We start from the raw sequence: 22,450 nt of genomic DNA, 5'->3' as shown, positions 1-22,450 counted from the left end.
CAGCAAAGGGGGAAAACGGACGTGAAATAGGTCTATAGATTTTGGTTTATTGGAAGGTTTGAGTTCCGCTTCCTGGGTTGAGTTGACTCGTTCTGGTTTGTCTTAACTCGGACGGGTCGCGGACAGACACAAGAGATTTGGGAATTTTTGTTTGCCTTTGAAATTTCAAAGCATTTTGACCTCTTTAAATTTGACTTTAAAAGTAACTTGAGTTAAAGTCGTTGTTCCACTTGAACTAACAAAGTATAACATGTCTGTGAAAATTGAGATGTCGTTTAGTTAAAAAAAATATTATTAGTAAATATTTCGAGTTTAACTTATGGAGTAATGCATTTTTAATGTAAAGAAAAATTTTAACTATTAAGTTATCGTTATATGATAGAGAAGATAACTTTATAATAAAAAGTTACTTTAAAATATTTTTCGGGTGAGCTAATAGCATACAAATTTCTTTTCAATATTTATGTATATAAAGTATAAACTAAGCTCGTATAATATTTTTCCGCTTCCATATTTATTTGTGTGCTTTCCTTATGTTGATCAAAGTAGGTGTGTGTATGAAGATAAAAAATTTAAATATGAATATATCGAGAGAAAAAAATCATATAGGTATGATAGTATATATATATAAACGATCTTATTAGTAAATTAATAATTAGATTGGATAGTTTAATTAGATCCGGTATTGTGCTTCGAAGTTTTATATGAATGACATTGCTTTCTCTAGTAATGACTTAGCTACAACAAATGAGCTTAAGTTCATAAGTTAAAGAACATCTTGACGTTATTACAATAATTCAAAGTAATAAATGTAAATATACTGTCTGGCATGGTATTTGTAGACAATAAATTTGCGTCAAGAAAATAAAATCAAGACCGTAAATATCGCAATAATCGTAGTATTTTATTTCGAATATTTGAGTGTACAATCTCTATGAATCCTCTGATTCTTCTTTTCAATATAAACTCAAGGGCCTTTGAACTTGATCTTGAATCTATATTTGTTTCCACGAACGATGATCTTGTTCTTGAGCTTGAGCTTGATTGTTTGAACTTGACCTTGATTTCTTCTTCGTTCTTGAGCTTGAACTTGATTTCTTGAACTTGAACTTGATTGCTTGAAGCTTGAAACTTGTAGAGAAATTTGCGGCGTTTGATCCACGAGCTCTTTCTTGCTTCTTGTTATAACTTCTGGTGTCTTTTCTGAGTTATGAAGACCCTTATTTATAGTTGTGGAAGAGAGGAGTTGTGATAAGAACGTACTCTTTCCGACCAATCAAATTGAAGCATGACATGGCTACATTTGATTGGCCAGAACATGTCACTTGCACACGTGGCGCGATTTCATTGGCCTTTTAGTGTGACTGGACATGCCTTGTCATTTTGACACGTGGCATGGTCCTATTGGCTCTTTCGCTTGACTTGGCGCGCCACATCATTTGACACGTGGCATGGAACAGGGCCTCTAGGAAGATGACAATCTGGGCTTAATGAAGTGGGCTCATCACTTTAGCCCAATTAAATGGGCTAACCCAATGGATTAAGACTTATTTATTTAATCTATTCATATTGGATTTATATAATTAATTCAAGAGAAATGCACTATCTTTTAGTAGTAATTAGCCATCTATAGATATCATTTGTTATATTACGGATTATAGATATCTTTTATGTAGTTATAAGATGTATTTAATGTATTTAAACTATTGTATTCATGAATACAATAGCAAAAATAGGCGTGAATCAGGGAAGTCCAGCTAATCAGTTGTTGTATTCGACTGTATTCATGGAGTGAAATATGAGATTACAACTGGACAGATTATTGTATTCAACTGGACAAATTTTGTATTTTCAGTTATAAAAAAGATTCTCAACCGAAAAATACCCCAAAAAAATATAGCAATTTTCACAGAAATTATATAATACATCTGAATACATAAATTATATTAATTAAAAAAATTATGAATACATTCATGGCATATAGCGAGACAGTGAATACAATGAAATACATAGAATACATCGGGATACATTGAAATACAATGAGAAAAAAGATAGTGAATAAAATGAAATACATGGAATACAACGAGATACATTGAATTACAATGAAAAAAAAGACAATGAATACATTGAAATATATTAACACAAAATCAAGTTGCTCGGCCCCAAACTCCATCGTCTTTGTTCAAGAACAAACCCTAATTTCCGGCGAATCCTCCGTTCACCGGAAGCCGGTAGTGAAAACGGGTATTCGAAGAAATCTATGGAAAACTGGATTTGAAGAGAATGGCGAAAGCAGTACTTGGGAAAGTCAGGGAGAAGCAATTGAATAATACTTTGAGTTGGAATGCAGAGGATTTGTCCTATGAACAAGTTGAATATGGTGCTATTGATGCTTTTGTGTCGTTTGAGTTAGGGAAGAATTTGTTTAATATACTGTCGAACAGAGATAGTCGTCGTGTTAAATTTCAACCATGGCTGCTGCTAAAAGAGATATTGAGGAGGTACTCCGCCGCCACCGGAATTACTTTTTTTGGTGTCTTTGGAATATGGTTCTGTATTATTGTAGTCCCACTGATCAGCCCATGAATTCTCGTATGCATTGTTCTTCTTCATATCTTCTTTCTTTGATCAAAGATGAGAATTTTGGAAAAAAGAAAGAGTAATTAGAGGAAGAGATCCACGAAACTTTGGGAGAAAAGAGAGTTGATATTAGAGGAAGAGGTCCACGAAATTTTGGGAGAATGGGATGTATCAAATTAGAGAGAGAAAGAAAAAAGTGTAACTGATTAGCGTATTTAGTGGCTTAGGGCTAGGAGGAAACCAAAATTAAATATTTTGCTATAAATCTTAAAAGGTATCTATAGAATATAATTTTTTTAAATGGTATTTATTTAAAATAAATAAGGTGTTAACATTTGCCATAGGAGGTAAAAATTCCTTAATTCAATTATATTAGCCCATAACATATATTTGGACCAATGTATCTTGAATTTAAAATATAGTCCAAATTATTTTACGGATTTAATTTTAATAAAATTTATATGCCCACAGTATCAAACGTTTTTAAATATTATCCGGAGCATACTTTAGAAATGGAAAACTTGGTCCAATTGAAATAATTTAATTCCTCACTCGAGAAGTTAATATGTGATCTTCTACACATTTGTCCAATCACCATACATCATTATAGTCTTGTGTGATTCGTATAATTGGATCTCAAGGCCACAATATTACCTTATCGAATATGTACTCTGCGTGACAAATATAACTAAAGTGAATTGGATAAAACATAATCAAATAAGAAAAGAAATTAGCACGCACACATACATACATACACATATATATATTGCCTTTACTATAAAATTTAAAGACTAAAAAAACCTTGTAACATTAAGTGATAATAATACCCTTCAAAAATAATGTTATTCCTTCATGACCTTCAAACCAAATATACTAATGTATAGAAACGTTAGGAAAATCGCTCCATATATTCCTAATAATGCAGTTGCATCTCATTCACTTCTTGCCATTTTCATGTTCAATTTTAACTTTGTACTTATTTCTTCAATTTTTATGTTATGTATTAATAACCAACAACATCACTTCATAAATTCTATCAAATATTTTTTTCCTCACACCGAGCAATAAATTTTTTCTTGCTATCAAAGAATTGAGAATACGTGAACAGCTATACTTAACGTTTAAATAACTTCAAGCGTTAGAGAAATGAAGAGGAACAAGTAGTGTCAATACTAAGAAGGTATGTTATTCAATCTGTATTGCTGTAAAATTAATAAAACAATAAATTTTCTGTCAGAAAGTTAGTAGAACTAGAACGCCAAAATAAATTCTGAAAACGGTATAGGAACTTCAAAATAAATTCTGAAAAACAGTATAAGAATAAATCGAGCCCACTGAATACACAGTGTGTCATTAAAGAAATTATTCTCTCAAGTACCCGAGGTTCTGGAATATATCCTCCCAGGATAGAACAATTTAACTCACCGGAGTGTTGGTACCAAAAAACGCCGATGAATAGCGAACCACTCGAAGACTGTAAAACACATTGGAATTTTTATGTGCAGAAGAAGAAGAAGAAGATCAGAAAATTTCGTAAGTAAAAGTTCTGGGATTGAAGGAATATTTATAGACCATTTGGCATTGATTCTGAAAAGGTTTGCAACCTTTTAGAATAGCCATAGTTGTTGCTGGATTTAAAATAATTCAGGAAAGAAAACGGATCACACCAGGGTCGCGGGTTATTTGGATTGAATTTTCGTTAATTAATTAATTAAAACCGAAGCCGAGCGACGATAGCGCGAGGCTTGCCTTCTTCTTTAACTCTTTAAGAGCTAAAAGATGAGCTTCACTATATATACACAAAGATTTTCTTTCCTTCTACCAATGAAGGACAAAGTGCATTAATAAAGTGAACTAATTCAAAATTTCACTTCCCTCTATTTATTTTCCCACCATTTTCCATTCACTCCTCTTTTGTTATTTCTAACAAAACCCAACAAGGTAGAGATTCAAGTTGAGTGCAGAAAGAGATGACCAAAAACACCGAGGCTAGAATGAAAAACAAATGAGGCAAAAAAAAAAAAATAGAGGTTGAGCTTTACAAAAATACAACAGATAGATTCTAATTTGTGATCTTGAATGAGATCGATACATGCTTAATAGCCAAAGAGCTTCATCTCATATGTCTCCGTCTATGTACATTTGTGGGACTATGTTTGGTCCAGAGTTTTTCTATGCCAAGAAGCTCTATATCGGATATTTTATCTGTTTTGTTCTTTTGTTTATCTTTAATATTAATGTAGATTTCAATAAAATTCAAACGTGCGCATTACATTTAATCAATTCTAAAGTGACCATAATACTTTTGAAGAAGTGAAGTTAATCTACGTAGGTGGTCTTATAGTTTTTTTTTTTACATTGTCATATCAAGTTGCGCTCCAATCTAAAGTGCTAAAAGAACAATGAGTAAAAGCGTACCCGCTTTCTTTAGTTAGATTATGATTTCCAAAAGAAAATACGTCAATATAGTAAATGGGCAAAAGGCATTTAGGAAATATTACCAACTTAAAACCTTTTCCAAAACAAAATGGGTTTCCCCTTAGCGAAAATCCATATATTTATACTCTTATCAGGTTGTTCCTTGTTAAGCCGTTAATATTCTGTCTCTTGTAGTTTCAAGAACTCAAGCCCACGACTTTGTTCTCCTTAGTTTCTTTTTTATCGATGAGTTTAGGCATGGATTTAGAATCACTCTTTCTAAACCATTTTGCCATAGAGAAGACGCCAAATATTTTTAACTTGATTAAAGCAGCCATTCACGTTGGTACATGGAAGTACCCTACAAGGTTTAAGAAACACAAAGATGAAATACTGATGATGTTGCTGAATCCGGAAAAACCAGGAATCGGTGATGAAATCGACAGTGCTAGTACTGATGAAGAAGAAGATGAAGTTATCGACAGTGCTAGTGATGAAGAACAAGATGAAGAAATCGACAGTGTTGGTGATGAAAAGGAAGATGAAGAAATCGACAGTGGTGGTGTTGAGTTCTCTGTTGATGATCTCCACCAGACGGAGAAGAATTCTTCTTCTAGGTTTCAAGAAACTGATCAAGAAACAGGCCAAATTCTTGGGCGAGAAGGGAACTACAACGTCAGTAAGGCCAAATCTACTCTATTGGTATTTAAACTAAGTTTAAAGAAGACTCGGGACATTGACGACAAGCTTCAACACAAACATGTTGATAGTGATAAAGAAAAGAAGACAGAAGTAGGGAAGTGTCTGTCCGACAGTACAGAAAGCAAGAACATGAGTTGTGTCACGGGATCGGCAACCAAGAATTCTCCTGGAGGTTTAAGGAAGATGAACAAGGATATCAACCACGTAGAAGAAAAACAAGATTGTTCCTCACAGAAGATCAAGAGGAGGATTGAGGGAGGAGGGCAGTTACAGAAACAGAGAAACTGCAGTGCAATTACAAGACCAAATCAGAAAACACCACACAGCTCTACAGTAGCAAGACCAATGCAAAAACCAGCACAAAGCTCTACAGTTGCAACACCAATGGAAAAACCAGCACAAAGCTCTACAGTTGGAAGAACAATGCAAAAAGTAACACAAAGCTCTACAGTTGGAAGACCAGTGCAAAAAGTAACACAAAGCACTACAGTTGCAAGACCATTAATGGAAAAAACAACACAAAGCATCAACGATATGAAGAGTTCGGGAATGAAGTTTGAATCAAGTAAAAGAAAATTTGAGGAAAGGGTTGCTGAGCAAAAAAATGCCAAGAGAAGGATCATAATGGTGGACTTTCATGATATGCCGAAACCAGCTAAAGATCCTTCTGCTCCCAAACGCTGCTGGGATAGGAGGAGGAGGTCTTGAGATTCTGATTCGTTTTGTTGTAAATTCCCTATCATGAGAATCTTGTTTCTTCTGTTTTGTCTTTAAATTGTAGACAGAATTATAATTCACTTGACTATTTTACAAGTAGTCCTAGGTATATGCCCTTTATATATGTAAACTAATATCAAATCAATGAAATAATAGTTAATTACAGTTTCAAAAATAGTGCTGTTCAAAATGCTTGACAGATCTATTATTCATTACCTGCTCAGATTATTCAGTTACTAACTATGGCTAGGATTTTATTAATGCTTCTACTACTTTAAAGGCTTTTTTGTTGTGGGTTAATGCTTTAAATATATTATTTTCATCTTTTAAACTGATTATTAGTGGAAAAATCAGAAATATTTAATGTGCATTATCATCTAACTCTTAGTTTGGTCCTGCTTTCACTTACACTGGTGCATACAATCAGGATGAGATTTGAATCTGCTAAGCTACATAAATTCAAATGTTCCAGCCTTAAATAAGCACAGAGCTGCACTATTTACTAGTCGTTTTACGCATACATGCTACTCAGAAGACATTCCTTTCAATTTCAGGTCAGTTGAAAGCCTTCAAGATTTTTGAGTAAGAAGTATATGACTGTAGTACATTAGCACTGCTTATCCTAATAGGTTAAGTTTAAAGGTTCCATCACTTTTGCTAGCACATAAGAAGCAACAAATACTCGTCCCCAGGAGAAATAAAAATAAACTGATTTTCTTACTTTAATGTCCTGTTTCAACATGTGTTTAATACTTAAGTTCAATATGGAAGGATCCGAAGAATAAAATGATGGCATGCACTTAAAACTGCAGTAATAATTTCATAATTAGGCAGTATTGTCCAAGTAGCAATTCCAAAATGAAGTTAAGTTGAAGCAACTAATGAATGAATTGCAGGAAAATCAAGAAGAAGAAAAATCCTTAGGTTTGTTCATACTACATCTAATACAGGGGAATCCTTCTTCGAAGCATGTTTCTTATAAGGAGCGTGTTCCATTGAGAAATTATTATAGTCTTCTAATATGTCAAAATGTAAAATGATGGACCTGTATTTCCTTACATTAGGATATAAGGAGGTAAGATTTTACGTCCTCTTTCATGTTTTAACTTTTTTGTATACATATACTGGTAGATGCCCATGCCAAACTACTCGATTTAACTAAAAAAGAAAAAGGTACACATATATCATCAAAGCTAACAGCTGAATATATATGAAGTTTTTGAGCAAACTATGACAATTTATTGGTTATTTTAGTTAATGAAACAACATGAAGCACATTGAAGCTACAAGAATAGTACTTATAAGGGAGTGCTCTTACAATTAGTCATAAGTTCAATTAGGAAATGGAGGCATGGGAATTTCAACAACCCCTTCCAACATATGTACTACCCCTCTCATGGAGGGCCTGATATTTGGATCCTCTTGAATGCACCAAATCGCTACTTTTACAAGCTTCTCTAGCTGCTTCATGTCGCTTACTTCCTCTTCATCGTCTTGTACTAGCTTATGCAGCATTCTCGAGTGGATACAATCATAGACCCACTCGATCAGTAGTATTTCCTCTTCATTCTCCATAGCGATGTCCATACACTTCCTGCAACAAATGGTTTCTAGCAAAACGATGCCATAGCTATAAACATCCACTTTGGCAGTCACAGCTGTGTTCCTGAACCATTCTGGTGCAACATAGCCTCTGGTCCCTCTAATCCCCGTTAGTGTCCGAGTTTGATCCTTCATCAAAAGTTTTGCCAATCCGAAATCAGAGATCCTTGCTTCAAATGAATCATCCAGCAGGATGTTTTGAGGCTTTATATCGCAATGGATGATCTGTGTGCTGCACTCCTCGTGCAAATACAAGATTCCTCTTGCAACCCCATATGCAATTCTGATTCTTTTGTTCCATTCTTGCCTTGACTGACCGAAAAGGAAGTCTGCCAAGGAGCTATGGCTCATAAACTCGTAAACCAAAAGCTTATTTTCTGGTCCTTCATCACAGAATCCAACCAATCTCACCAAATTCTTGTGATGAGTCCTGGCTATTACACTGGCTTCTGTTTTGAATTCGTTCTCACCATCATTTGCTAGCTTGTCTAGTTTCTTGACTGCTACAACTGTTCTTGAATTAGAAGATGGCAACTCTCCTTTATAAACTGTGCCGAAAGCACCCCTCCCAAGTTCTAGCTTGAAACCATTTGTTGCTACCTTAAGCTCTTGGAAAGTGAAGTTTCTCAAATTTGTCTCCGGGATGCTTGATGAACCAACACATCGTGGTCTTCTACGGTAAACATATAACGCAAAGAGGGATGCCAAAAGAGCAAAGTTAAAAAAGGCAGAGGTGCCAAGGAGAACTGATCCCAAGATGGAAAATGCTGACTTATCTTTCTTCCCATTTCCCCTTTGTGATGGCGAATATGGGAAATCACCGGAGGGGATACTAGATATCAACACTTTAACAAAACCCTTGCCGTCAACCTCTTCCCTCCTTCCATTAGAAACTGGCATCTTCTTTTTATAACAGGTTCCCTTTTTTTCTACTGCAACCACACAATTACAGTCATACAAACAAGACTTCTGGCATTCATCTTGATTAAGGGAGTCCATTATCTCATAGTTTGCAGAATTAGGCCAAAATATGTTATCTAAAGGATACATATCATACAGATCTTCCGGATTAGTATCATCCAAATTGCATCTTTGGATTGGATCGCGTTCACAACCCCTGAACTCATTGCTTGGATCAGAAAGGTTAAATCCGGGAAGACAGTTACAATTTGGCCTTCCATTTGAGTTAAGCATGCAATAGCTATTGAAACCACAAGTTCCTATACCAAATTGACCCTGAATGGCCGAGCAGATATCATCTGGTTTAGACCAAACTCTGAACCAGCTCCCCTCCCACTTTCCGTTTCTTGGCGCCCTGGGATGAGCATATTGGGTTAACACACCATCATATTCAAGAATAAGCCTGTAATAGTAGTCTCTTGCTGGAACAATATTTCCAGAAGTTATATTCACAATCCTACTGCTGGTCATAATAATATAAAGGTAACCAGACTCATTAAAGATTAGCCTGTTTCCTGTCACATTAGGATATTTTGTATCAACCGTGTCACTCCAAAAGTATGCCTCGTATGCATTTCCTGTTGGCAATGCAAAGGTGTTGAGCACAAGATTGCCATCGGGTATCAAACGAAGCTCAAAATGCCCCCTCGAGAAGTTATTCTCTGCTGTCCTAGAAGACAATGACTTTTTAGTTTCAACTATTTGTGTAGGCAAGATTGTATCACAAGGGTGGTCAAAACTTTGCCACACAAGACTAGAATCGCTGCTAGCAAGGATGAAATTCCCTGTATCCAACAACGAAGCATAAGAAACGCTAATAAGACTTGGTCTCCAGAGGACTTTACCATCTGGATTCTCAAGAATGAGTTCACCATCTGTTTTAAGCTCAAGTTTAGATCCTTCTGGGGCTAGCTTATCTCCATTTGCATACCAAACCAATGTTTTGTTTGGTATTTTGTTGAACCAGATAGCGAGCAAGTAAAGTTTTTGACCTTCTATTTGGCGAAAGCCAAAGGCAAAGTCACCAGAAGGTGATTGCCATGCTAGAGAATTAACTGATGCAACAATGGACGACCCAAAAGTGATGTTTCTATTGCTACTAGAATTAGAAGCCTGCGCAAATGCAACCAATGATGTTGTTAGGAAAAGAAGAAGAAAGCCAAGAAGATGGTTTCCCATATGGGGTTTTAGATCATCAAAGTTTTGACAAGTACAAGTGAGTAACTGATAGAGGTTTACCCAGTCTACATTATGTATTGCCTTGTAACGCGTTATTCCTACATTGACAGAGCATTTGTTTGAACGAACCAAAAACCACGGCATTTGTTGGTCTTCCTATTTATTTCCAGAAAATGGAGTCATTTTCAGGAAATTACTCCTAGACTAATCTCATGATTCTTTCGGGAAGAAAACAAAGACTTTGAATTTTCAACTGACTAGTCTTCCATTAAGGATCCACATACGTCTACCCTATAGAAATACCCTTCCACCTACAAGAGGGACTGATACATCATTATTCCCTTTATTTTTTTAAAAATGATGATGGTGTCAAGCAAGCTTGCGCGCACCTCGACTAGTTCACAGGGTACCTGGTATCTACTGAATTTGAACCTTGGTCGGTCGTGTTTTTCTCCCACTTCATCGACCATTAGGCCATTACCTTTAGGTGGCATATACAGCCTTATTCTCTTAACTCTACATTTATCTGCTAGCATGCATCATGCTTGATTGAATTTCCTCTGATTCCAGCAAACAATAATCTCCTTTGTAACAGAACAAGAAGATGAGCAACACAGCAAAATAATTTATAATAATCAAATGGGGATAACAAATAAGCTAATGGATATGATAATAGGTTCAAAATCTACACAAACAATCAACAGAGCAAAACAATCGGACCAGTGTTTGTTTTACATCCCCTCAACTCATTTTCTCGTATTCATTCTTCCCGAAACACATTCTTCTATAATAGGAAGAGGATCTTGTAAAGGAAATCGTTAAACTGACTACCTTGCCGGTCTAAGTTTTAGCTATATCATCTTCTAGAAACCTGCCCATCCAGCAGGTTGGGAAGCTGATTTGCTATTTACATTCTTTGGTTCACCAAAACGCTGATAATTTTTGGACTCGTTGAAAGTAGCCTTTATCTGAGAGCTGGAAGCTGGCACAGCCCTAAAGCTATCTGTTCCAAATCCTGATGTATTTGTTTCAGATGTCTGTCTGTTCTGGTGGCCATTTTTTGTCCTGACTGATCTAGGATTAGCATTAACTGAAGTAAGTTGTTGCTTTGGATCATCATCAGCAAATGCTTGCCAGGGCTTTGAATCTGGGCTCACTTGACTCCCGCCAAATAATCCTTGCTCAAGTTCCCATACTGTTCCCTCAATGTTATCTTTTCTCTGCATCAAAAAATTATTTTGAACTGAAAATTATTGAAAATCAGTTATAAATATTAGTACTAACAATGAGAGTTTAATAGCAAAGGATATACCGGTGGTGGAACACTGGATGGTTGACTTCCAGGAGAAGCTTGATCCCTCGAGGTGTCTCGATTTGGTGATGGAGTACTGACAGCAAGAGCTTGTTTAAGCTCTTGTATCTCTTGTCGCTGTGACCGGCATATTGCAGATAGCTTTTCAAATTTTGACGTTATTTCAGCCTTCTCCATGTTGGCACGTGACAGTTGTTCCTTCAGCTTCTCAACCTCTGCTTCCAAGAGCTCTTTCTTCTCTGGTTGTTTCGTGTTATTTCTAGGGCTAGGTCTATTGGTAGAGAATTCTGCAACAAAAGCATTGAGTGCTTCACCCTGGGTGACAGTTGACCCCTCTAACTTTGAAGATTTATCACTCCCAACACTCTGACATTCATCCTGGAAAAAGTTTATTTCAAAATCCTTTGATGAGGCTTCCCCTGCTCTATTAGCCGGTTTTGCTCGCACATTATTTTGTATTGGATGGGAACTGAGACTTTCCTCTTTTGAGGGGCTAGTTTTATAAGAGGCTGGAACCTTATTGGGATGACTCTTATCATGGCTTGAAGAATTGTGCCTAATCTCTTCGTCAAATTTGGGTCTGGATGTTTCCTCTGAACCAGAGGCAGTTGCTGCATGCTGAGTATTCCAAAATGCACCGATTGGACCAGTAGTTCCACCAGCTTTTGAATTATGTGATGAAGGAGACACATTCTGATTAGATTCTGCAGCCGAAGGAGGTGGTGGAGGATTTCTGCGAGGCATTGGACTAGTCTTACCTGTAGCTCTTGGAAATCCTGAAAATCAGCAGGTATTAGATTCCTTGAAGTGGGCCCACAATTTTGTGTCTTCGTGATGTCTACAGTCACAACGGAGTAGAGGTGTCACATCCATATGACAAGCTCCTCACCTCACCTCCTCCCCCTCCCGAAACCCCCAACAGAGGAAAGATGTGTATTTGCATGTTATATTACAAGCATCACTCAAATATTTCAATTGTACAGTAAATATGGAAGCATATAAACAGCTAATCTCTTTGTATAGATTTGAGGGTATCATTCCTCAAAAGCATCTCCTTACCTTTCATCAGTTGCATTGCTTTTCCAATTCTATAACAACTTCCAAAAATGCTTTTTCATCTTGGACTTCAAATACCTTTTTTTTTCTCAACTTCAACCAAATATTGTCCCCAACACCTACTAAAAACTTCAGATGACTTCAAACCAGAACCGGAAAAGGAGACTTCAGATTTTATAAAACTGATGGAATGAATTCAGATGAGGGAAATTAGTTCTTTATTGCGTATAAAATAGTGGGTTAAATGAGTAAATTGCCTGAGTGCAGTAATTTATCCAAAGTTATCATCCTACAAACTTCATGGATAAAATATTAATCAATCACAACTTTCCTGGAAGTAGCTCACAATAAAAACAAAAGGTCTGGAAAAAAAAGTCCTCACCTTCCTGCCCATCAATACCCTGTTGCTTCATTTCAGGGGGTCTGTCGGGTAATGACTTCTGAAGCTCATCTGGCAGCATACCATTAACACGGAACCATACCTGCCATAAAACAAAATGAATGAGTTAGAAAGCTTTAGAGTAGGGTCAGCCCTTATGATTGCTATGGGCAGCACCACTCTACAACTAACCTAAGTTTATGCAGATGAATGGCCAATCAAGCAAAGCGCTTGCCTGCGTGATATCTGGTCTGGCATCTGGTGAAGACTGAAGCATATCTCTTATTAGGTCTACAATGGAAGTGCTATATTTTGGTAATTCTGGAATCCGGTAATTGCCATTTAAAACTTGAAGTTTTGATTCACCATCAAATGCAGACTTGAAGTAGCATATCCGAAAGAGTAGACAGCCAAGGGCCTGCAAGACAAAAGTGTCACTGTGTTCTAAGATAACCTCTTAAAATCTAGGTAAAAGAATTTTCTGTTTCCAAAATCATCTTACAGTATCTTCACGCTGCTAAACTTACCCATATGTCTACCTTCTCATTTATAATTTCTCTCCGATACAAATCCCACATCTAAGGCAAGAAAAGAAGTGAGATAAGATAGAAGTCAGCAATCAATACCACTGACGATAACAATAATCAATAACAAGTCCTCAATCAACCTCAGGAGCTCTGTATGCAGGTGTAGTGTGTTTCCTTATATTGTCCTCCTCGATTCCCATTTCCTCAGGTTTCTCAAAACGCTTGTGGTTGGTTGATGTACTGCCAAAATCACACAACTTCCATAATCCATCAGCACCCAGCAAAAGGTTCTCAGCCTTCAAATCTCTGTAGAACAGGAAACACAGTACTGAATAACAAAACAACAAAATCACAAGAGAAAATGATGTGAATAAATTCAGTGTTGAAGGGTGACGACTTCGCAATGAATTGGATCTCTTAACTGTTCATTTTGTGCATTTAAATTTCTAAATCAACAGAACCATTAAAGCAGTCATTCAGTAGTTATAACCACAAACAAGGGAAAGCATAACTGGCAGAAAATCAAAGGCAACAACAACAACGACCCGGTAAAATCCCACAAGTGGGGTTTGGGGAGGGTAGTGTGTTCGCAGACCTTACCCCTACCCGAGGGAGTAGAGAGGTTGTTTCAGATAGACCCTCAGCTCAAGAAGACAAAAAGAGACAATATATCAATATCATCAACAGAAACCATAGAATGGCAGAAAAATCAAAGGCACGAACAAAATTAAGCTGGAAGCAAATATGAATTACATGACAACATATTTAACATACAAACTATTGAAGTATTACAAGCAAAGAAAGGAATTATGAAGCCCTAAATCACTAAACAGATGAAACATTTTGAAGACTACCATAAACAAAGCCTAAGCTCAACTGAAATTACTAAGAACATTCATCATCAGAATTTCAAAGACTATTCGGGCTAAGAGTGTCCGACTTTACCTGTGAGCTATGGATGGGGACTGGCAGTGCATAGCAAAGACAGCATTGCATACATCCCTGAATATTAAGAGGACTTGTTTCTCCTCAAAGAAGCCAGCTCCTCGGTTCTCAAGGACACTGACCAAGGATTTCTCACAATATTCCATAACAAGGAGAGCTTCCTTTGTACGACCCATATCCAAGAAGGTATGCGCATTTAGTGTGACAATATTAGGATGACCCTTGAGCGATTTCATCACTGAAATCTCTTTCAGTACTAGATCAAGTGATTCTTCATCATTAACAATAATATGCTTTAATGCATACTGCTTTGAACCATGTAGTACATCTCGGGCTAAATAAACACAAGAGAATCCGCCCTCTGCAATTGCATTGCGCACATGAACTTTGAGACTGCCAATATCAATGGTGCGACCTTCAAGCCCAGCCTGTTCCTTGGGCATAAAAGGTTTGAATCTCCACATCATAAACAATTCTATCAAAAAGAAAAAACCACTAAGAATCATGAAAAAGATAAGAGATTTAGCTAAATAAACAGTCAAATTAAAATTTTTTCGCAGTAAAGTGAACCAGCTGTACAACCAATATGAAAAACAAAATAGCACATGTACTTTTGGTGGTGTTTGGAGTTCTTCCAAAAACTGAGTTTGCAAACCCAGGTTGAGTTTTGGAAAAAGTGTTCCTTTGACTTGTTTCTAGAACAAATATAACTTTATGTGAAGATTTCCAAACTGAGTTTTCCAAATCTCTCAGTTTTTGCAAACGCACCCAAACAAACACTTTTCTCAAGGGCCTAAGCTGAGTTTGCAAACTCAAGTTTTGGAAAACCTCAAAGAAACGCCACCTTACAAAGTTTTGATCATCCTAAAATGGATATCGATAACACTGCAGATATTTACATTAGAGAGGCACAAACAACGAGATTACCACAAAAACTTCACTCCTACAAATGCAACAAAAAGTTGTTGGACATTTTCCAGAGATGGATATTTTCTTCTTTTGGCATGAGGAGGGGGAGGAAAGTGGTCAAAATGTAAACTTCCATAAAATCAGGAATAACAAACTAGTATAATTACAAATTTAGACCATGTTTCATAAGCTAACCAGATAAATGAAATAGGCATGCACAGGAGCTGCAGGTCTTTGAATCAGATAAAAATTTCTGATGACACATAGGAAAACTCAAGAGCCTTAACCGATCAGAAAAGAGACCTGCTTCACTAATATATACTATTGTCTATAAGGCCCTGCTACACTGTATTATTGCTGACAAATGTCGGAAGGTTTATCCAATACCAAAAATAAACTTTAATGTAAAGAGATATTTATGGTAAAAGAACATTATCATAGAAAGATAATCAAGGAATCTATCCACTAATCAACCAATAGATTCTGAGCTCCATCATATGCCTGAAAGATTTTGTTTAGGACCACTATGACATAAAGACAGAAAACAAGCAGCTTTTTAGTGTTCAATTAATGCACTGGACTGCCACAATGAATGGTGGAACTCCAACATTAAAGACAGTACAGAGACTCATGAAATACAATGACACCCACTCTATCCCGTATAACCTATGTGTTACTATTATTATCACCCTGATTGGTTTGCCTATGTCCTTGTTTTTCTGGAGTTCAGGTGTAGTCTATTGAATGTACCAAGCGTGATCAAAATGGTAGTTTTCTTCTTTCTTCTTTTCTGAATAAGTAGATAAAAAAGGTCATTAAATGGCAATAACTGTCAGAAGAGATGTCTAAACCTGATTATTTTGCAAGTAATGAAGAGAAACATATCAAAATTAACGAGTACACAAACATGCCATTTCTAGCATAAATTTGCCTCTATAGCACCCAATTAGCCTCCAAACACACACAAACATGCCATTTCCGTGCAGATTAAAGTCAATCACATAAAAACATAGATAAACTTCAAGGTTATAGTACTACACTTGTATCGAAGTTTTTCACAATTAGTGAATTTCTTTGTTATTTTACTTTCTCCAGGATTAATTTCATAAGATTTGTTTTCATAAGAATACAATCTTTGCTTGTCTAGATTTTTATTCTTTTTCACAGGTCCAACGAATTCAAGCTGCTGCAAACTGTTAAATCCTAATGGTTCCTGCTTATGAAACTGCAGATCAAGGCGAAATAAATACTGTTTCAGTGTACTCTCTGATGCAGTAAGCTTTCAATCCTGACCATCTACTAAAACTTTAGCACCACACTACGTCTTAAGAAAACATTCGTAGCACTAACCCCTGCATGCTTTCAAAACTGCGGGACATTTCTCATTGACAACATGAAATACCAAAAATGTAGATATAACTTGTATGCTTCACCTCAGGCAATGGATCCAAACTTCCCTAAAAAGATTCTTTATCTTTAACCAAAATAGTAAACTAGCAGATCCATTTGCACCCAAGAACAGCTCCACGATATCAAATTTTGGTCAAGCAAATAAATCAGGCCATTCATATAAACAATCAAACGCAGATTTCATAGTATTCTACACGAACCAATTGAGAATGAATAAACATAATCTGCAGTAGTAAAACATTGATAGTCCAAGAATCAATCAACTTATCTGAAAAAACTGAACACTACCCAATTGCAGTAAATCCAAGAACTTACCAAAATTGGTGTAAAAAATCTACCTTGATCAAGTATGTTATCAAGAGCCACTCCAGATCAAGAAAACAAGCCACTCCAGATCAAGAAAACAGAGAAAATTTCCTAAAGAAACTGCATTTAAGCAGCAGCTTTTGATGTAAAATTGGTGAGATCTGGGAACAAGGATTTGGGTTCTTGGGATTGCTATTGAGATCTAAGAAAAGTGTATAGTAATATTCGGGAGGGGTTTCGATAGATCGCGTTTTTGGCCAAGGCTCCTATGGCTTTTTATTCTAAGGCAACAATTTGTTTTTCCACATAAGTGGTGAGCTTCTTTTTTATTTTTTTTCCTTCTTTTCAGTGGTGATGTTTCATCTGCTTCCTATCACTATTCTTTTTCCTGTTTTTTACTCTATCAAGACGTGTGTTTTTCCCTTTTCTCATCTTTTTTGTATTCAAAGCGGGGAAAAGGAAATAGTAGTAGACTGATAGAGCAAATCATTACGTAATTTTTATTCACTTTATCGAAGTGGTTTTATTATTATTTTAAAAATATTTTGGTTGTCTCAATTTATGATTTTAAAGACATTTAAAAATGGACATTTAAGGAAATCTATGATTTTAGGAGTATCTCCCACTTTTAAAAAATAGTCATAATAATCTATCTATATAGAATAACACAAACAAAACAATATTAGGCTGCCAAGTGGAACACCCATCATGGTAACACATGTAACAAATTAAGACAACTCTCCAAAAAAGTTGGAGTTTTTTTCTTCTACCTACAAATCAGCTAAATCAGCAAAAAAATCGAAATAACCAGCCAATACTCACATCTTTGCCAATCCTCCCACGATTTTAGCTTTCCGGTATTTCCTCCCCTTAATTAACGTGGTTGTTATTAAAAACAAAACAACATGCATCTCTATAAATCAGCAAAATCAGAACAGTTAATACTCCCACATTCATCCCACGATTTTTGGTTTCCAGAATTTGCTCCCTTTAATTAAACTTGCTGTTATTAAAATCAAGGAAAAGATTCCTCCACTTTGTAAGTTCCCGTGTTTTACTCTGTAACTACCATCCACAATTTGCAATTACTTTTTTTAAATTTTTAATACCTACATTTTTAAAAAAAAGGAGGAATAATATCAGTTATTCCAACAAAACAATCGGCATCTCAAACGCAAAACAATCTCCATTATCCCACGACTGCTCGTGGCCTCAAACGTGCTCTTCCAACTGAAAAATCCCAAATTTATATACACATCTATAGCTCCATGATTTATGTGCTTTATATTTTCAAGACCTTTTCAACTTCATATTTCATCTACTACAGTCTGATTGCAATTACTTTGCAAGTATGGCCACACAAATTCATGATATCAAACAAATATCATCCAACTCGATGCAATGGAATCTCAAAGTTAGAGTGGTTCGAATGTGGATAATTCCTCGCTTTAACCCGCAAATACCGTTTTCAATTGAATTGGTTTTACATGATTCTAAGGTAACATATTCAACTTTCTCATAGTTTTAAACTTACTAATGTAGTCGCATTCCATATGAAAATTCTTTCTGATGCATTACTTAAATAATTCGACTTCCATATCAACAGATCTTTAACTGATCTGGAATCCATTGTGTCATTTCGTTTTTCACTTCGAATGTTGAGTATACCTTTACATAGTGATTGTCCTTATATTAACAATCAGGTAAGTTGCATCTTTGTACATAATAATAGATTTATTGTTCAAAATAACAGAGGAATTGTTCTGCTATTAAAGAAGTATTGTTCAAAATATATAAGTTCGGCAAATATTATTAGCTACTGCTTCCCTTGGTTACACGATCATCGGATGAACATATACAAACTACGTTTATATATGCAATTTTCAGCTTTGTTTCTGCTAATGTTGCCTTCATAATTGATATACAACAACTGTAGCATTCTGGTTTTTGACATTACATCTTTTAACAACTTTACACAGTGATGAAAGTATATACGCGCTTACATTTGTTGGCTTCATAATTGTGCACTAATAATGAATCTGAATTTGCAGGGTGATCGTATACATGCTACAATCGGAAAGTATGTTCTTAAGTTTTTTAGGAACAAGATACATGAACTTCGCTTATATCGTATGAACTACTTTGTAGTCGGACCAAATAATTTGAAGTTGAGGACTACGACACACAAGTTGAAGCTGACATTTACTCAAAAGACATTTGTCGAGGAAACAAATGATCATTCATTTCATATGAACATCTTTAACTTGCGCCCTTTTCACCAACTAACAAATGAACATGATGTCGATGAGACAGAATTACTCGGTAATATTTTTTAAAATTTTAAATGAAGTTAAAAATGTTATTTCTTAAAGTATGTCACTAACTTTTATGTTTATAGATGTTGTTGATCAGGTTGTGACCTATGAAGATGTTAAGACCTACAATCAGGGAGACGACCAAAGTTTCCTTATTAATGTTGTACTCGAAGATGATCAGTAAGTACTTTTAAAATAGAAAAAATACTTTATTGATAGATTACATATATATGTGTTTATTAACCTTACCATGAAACGTATATGAGGAACAGGATTATGGCAACATTATGGAGTAAACTTGTGGATCAAATTCAACATCACTTGAATGAATCTGCCGATGAGCCTTTGATTGTTGTTTTCTAGCATATGAAACCTCAAAAATATCGAGGTTTACCATAAATTACATGTATTTTTTTATTTTACTGTATAAATAATTTTAAATTTCAAATTTTTATTCATATTTCATTTGACACACAAGTAATTACTCAGTGCGTAGCTGTTGGTATCAGACAAAGATATGGATAAATTCTACGTTGCCGCAGTCTATTGAATTTAAATCCAGGTTTGTGAAGTGTATAATCCTTTTCTATATGTACAGAAAATATAACAATAGTATTTATAAATTACAATTTTTGACTTATGTAGATTACTTGCAGCACGTCAATCAAACATTGAGTGAATCACTCGAACAAGTTCTCAACAAAGTTACTCTGTTAAAGATGAGTTAGACAAAGGATTTGTACTGTTTAAAACTATTAGGGATTTAGTTCAGTGCACGCAAGTGAGTTTAATTTACTTTCTCAATTATATTTACCTTATGTTATCTGTTTTGCATTTACAATAATTGTTTATTTTTTACTCAATAGGAATCCAGCTATTGGATTGCGGCAAAATTGGTTAATTTGGAACTTGACCGAGGATGGTCATACTTGACATGCAACAAGTGTAGTCGAAAGGTGGAAAAAGTTGGAAATAAATACTTTTGTGCCAAATGCAATGAAGAAGAGTCTTCTGTTACTCACAGGTTAGTACTATTTAGTGAAATTTTTAAAATCTTATATCTACAAAAAATATGCATAAGGTTAATAAAAATTGAGTTGCAGGTATAGGCTTCAAGTTCGTGTTATGGATGGAACCGTTTTTATCTCATTGTTGCTTTGGAATCGCGAAGCTATGCAACTTATAGGAAGTCCGCAAAAGAACTTAAGGAAAGATTAGTTGAGGTATACTACTAAATTTAATTTGATTAACCATAAAAATATTTTTAACTTATGAAATTTGGTGCAGACTTCACTTGCGGATGCTGACTGTTCTTATCCAAGTGAAATGGACGATATTCTTTATAAAAAATTCATGTTCAAGGTTATTGTTAAGCAAGAGAATATTGAGTCGCAGGTCGAAGTCTACAAAGTTCTTAAGTTTACTGATGATGATGACCTTCTAAAGGAATACGACCATACTTTATTCGAAGACAATATGAATGTAAAATTTTTGACAAAATATAAACCTCATCATATATAATTTATGTATAAATACTTTTCCACTTATAGGATGATCGTTCTTTTTTATTTTTCTTTAACAGGATTCACATTTTTTGGATGGACAAAGCTCAAGTGGAGATAAGCTTTTCGGGGTAAATTTCATGAAATTAAAACTTTTACCCCATTTTTTATTGGTTCTGCAACTACTATTAAATTATTTTGTTTTTTCAAAGGATCTTATGGTCGAAAGTCAACTAAAGTATGTTTTGCAAACTCCCATTGAAAAAAGTGTATCAGAAAGTGGATCGTCGGTGTTAGACGATGGAGATGCTTGCAATGTAAAAATATCCCCTTTGAAGACATATGACAAGAAGACTAGATACGCTAATAAGGCATCAGCAGTAGCAGCAGATGATGACTTCAATTCTCAACTGTCTAGCAACAAGGTTCGCAGAGTCGTAAAGAAAGAAAAGAATCCCTGATTGGTCTTACTGCAATGCGTCTTGCTCTGCACTTATATATTTTGTACTTCTGTCGCTTCAATGTTCTGCGTTTTATATGTTATATGGTGAAATGACTCTACCTATGCAACTTCATATTTTCTTTATCAATCATGATGCGATTCTGTTAAAAAACTAAGTGTTGCAGTTGGTAAGATGCAAATTTATAGGTTGGGCTTTTGGAATTTAACAAATGACTTTTTGCTGCCTTGTGAATTTCTTTTATGCAGTTTTAAGTGATTTTTTTATATGCATACTCTTTATTTGTTGTCGTGGTGGGTCGATGCACTTTAACAATGGTTTTAATGGACGCTTAGAGGTGATTCATGGCTGGTGTGGAGCAACTATGCTGGCTTTAGAGCTGCATTTTAAGAGGTAGAGGTGGAGCAGTTATTTGTCCGTAAAATAAAACGTCCTCATTCCTCAATCATATGTGGCTTACTAAGACATTCAGAAGCCAAAATCATATTTGATGATCAACATTTGCTTCAACTTGGTGAACGAGCAATCAGTCTTCTATCAAAATGCAGCACTTAGCTTTCAGCTTTTTGTTTTCGTTAACATCCTATTTTTGACTCTACATATTATTAGTTCTGCCATGTAAAGTATATTAGAAAGTTTATAAGTTGTGTATGGTTAAACTTTTGGAATTTTCTTTTCGTTAAAATTATCTGTTCATTTGTACAATTATTACATTATATATGAATTGTTCTACTTATTGAGTATGCAGTTGAATGCAGATTTTTCGTTAAGTTTTTGCTCTTTGTATATATAGTTAGAGTCTTTACTTTTAGATTTTGTTCTTTATGATTCGGAGTTATGATGAGCCATGGAATTCTAATTAAGTGAAATTTATGATTAACTGTTGTGTTGTGAGCCAGAACTCCAGTTAACTGAATTGTCAACTCATCTTTGTAGATATAGTTAGAGTCATCCAATGTTATGTTATTATCCAACCCATCTCCAACTAATGATACTGTGCAGCAAAATATCCTCCTATCAGGATATAAGGAATGTAGATCTTCACAACAAAGAATCATATAATTAAGCTGCCTAAGTTCTTCACACTATACTACTAAAACTTTTAGCTTCTGCAGATGAGTGATAATGTATTTGGCCGCATCCGCTGCTTTTACTGCACAAACACATATA

General features: G+C 35.3%; 3 protein-coding genes across 6 annotated transcripts; 1 reads left to right on the top strand and 2 right to left on the bottom strand.

The window, feature by feature from the left end:
- Nucleotides 1-7,633: 7,633 nt before the first annotated feature.
- LOC107794887 (G-type lectin S-receptor-like serine/threonine-protein kinase LECRK4) lies at nt 7,634-10,317 on the bottom strand. Its single transcript, XM_016617447.2, has one exon. It carries the CDS (start codon nt 10,300-10,302, stop codon nt 7,750-7,752), a length of 2,553 nt encoding a protein of 850 aa, XP_016472933.2. The 5' UTR covers nt 10,303-10,317; the 3' UTR covers nt 7,634-7,749.
- Nucleotides 10,318-10,763: 446 nt separating this feature from the next.
- On the bottom strand, nt 10,764-17,433 carry LOC107794886 (uncharacterized). Of its 2 annotated transcripts, none has more exons than XM_016617446.2 (8): nt 17,035-17,433; nt 14,378-14,852; nt 13,573-13,738; nt 13,433-13,483; nt 13,141-13,323; nt 12,909-13,008; nt 11,471-12,246; nt 10,764-11,378 (listed from the first exon to the last, which is right to left on the bottom strand). In XM_016617446.2, the coding sequence occupies exons 2-8, from the start codon at nt 14,842-14,844 to the stop codon at nt 11,022-11,024; spliced, it is 2,100 nt and encodes a 699-aa protein (XP_016472932.2). In that variant the 5' UTR covers nt 14,845-14,852; nt 17,035-17,433; the 3' UTR covers nt 10,764-11,021. The 2 variants fall into 2 exon arrangements, with proteins under 2 accessions (XP_016472932.2, XP_016472931.2); XM_016617445.2 differs by having other exon boundaries at nt 17,012-17,430.
- Nucleotides 17,434-18,175: 742 nt separating this feature from the next.
- LOC107794889 (uncharacterized) lies at nt 18,176-21,985 on the top strand. 3 transcript variants are annotated; one of them, XM_075244362.1, is made up of 11 exons: nt 18,176-18,500; nt 19,054-19,324; nt 19,401-19,497; nt 19,590-19,705; nt 19,807-19,879; nt 19,963-20,098; nt 20,184-20,341; nt 20,421-20,540; nt 20,605-20,799; nt 20,900-20,950; nt 21,032-21,985. In XM_075244362.1, the coding sequence occupies exons 1-4, from the start codon at nt 18,354-18,356 to the stop codon at nt 19,678-19,680; spliced, it is 606 nt and encodes a 201-aa protein (XP_075100463.1). In that variant the 5' UTR covers nt 18,176-18,353; the 3' UTR covers nt 19,681-19,705; nt 19,807-19,879; nt 19,963-20,098; nt 20,184-20,341; nt 20,421-20,540; nt 20,605-20,799; nt 20,900-20,950; nt 21,032-21,985. The 3 variants fall into 3 exon arrangements, with proteins under 3 accessions (XP_075100463.1, XP_075100461.1, XP_075100462.1); XM_075244360.1 differs by lacking the exon at nt 20,605-20,799; XM_075244361.1 differs by lacking the exon at nt 20,605-20,799 and having other exon boundaries at nt 20,900-21,985.
- Nucleotides 21,986-22,450: the final 465 nt, after the last annotated feature.

This window comes from Nicotiana tabacum, chromosome 22 (assembly GCF_000715075.1).
Source record: "Nicotiana tabacum cultivar K326 chromosome 22, ASM71507v2, whole genome shotgun sequence".
Taxonomy (NCBI): domain Eukaryota; kingdom Viridiplantae; phylum Streptophyta; class Magnoliopsida; order Solanales; family Solanaceae; genus Nicotiana; species Nicotiana tabacum.
This window is presented reverse-complemented; position numbering and strand designations above follow the sequence as displayed.

Bases quoted from the DNA above. Each gene is read 5' to 3' on its own strand.
- LOC107794887 (XM_016617447.2), bottom strand. From the start codon at position 10,302: ATGCCGTGGTTTTTGGTTCGTTCAAACAAATGCTCTGTCAATGTAGGA.
- LOC107794886 (XM_016617446.2), bottom strand. From the start codon at position 14,844: ATGATGTGGAGATTCAAACCTTTTATGCCCAAGGAACAGGCTGGGCTT. The intron at 13,484-13,572 runs GTTGATTGAGGA...TTCTTGCCTTAG, and splicing joins CTGCATACAGAGCTCCTGAG to ATGTGGGATTTGTATCGGAG. The intron at 13,324-13,432 runs GTAAGTTTAGCA...TTTGTCTTGCAG, and splicing joins ATGAGAAGGTAGACATATGG to GCCCTTGGCTGTCTACTCTT.
- LOC107794889 (XM_075244360.1), top strand. From the start codon at position 18,354: ATGGCCACACAAATTCATGATATCAAACAAATATCATCCAACTCGATG. The intron at 19,325-19,400 runs GTAATATTTTTT...TTATGTTTATAG, and splicing joins CGATGAGACAGAATTACTCG to ATGTTGTTGATCAGGTTGTG. The intron at 19,498-19,589 runs GTAAGTACTTTT...TATGAGGAACAG, and splicing joins GTTGTACTCGAAGATGATCA to GATTATGGCAACATTATGGA.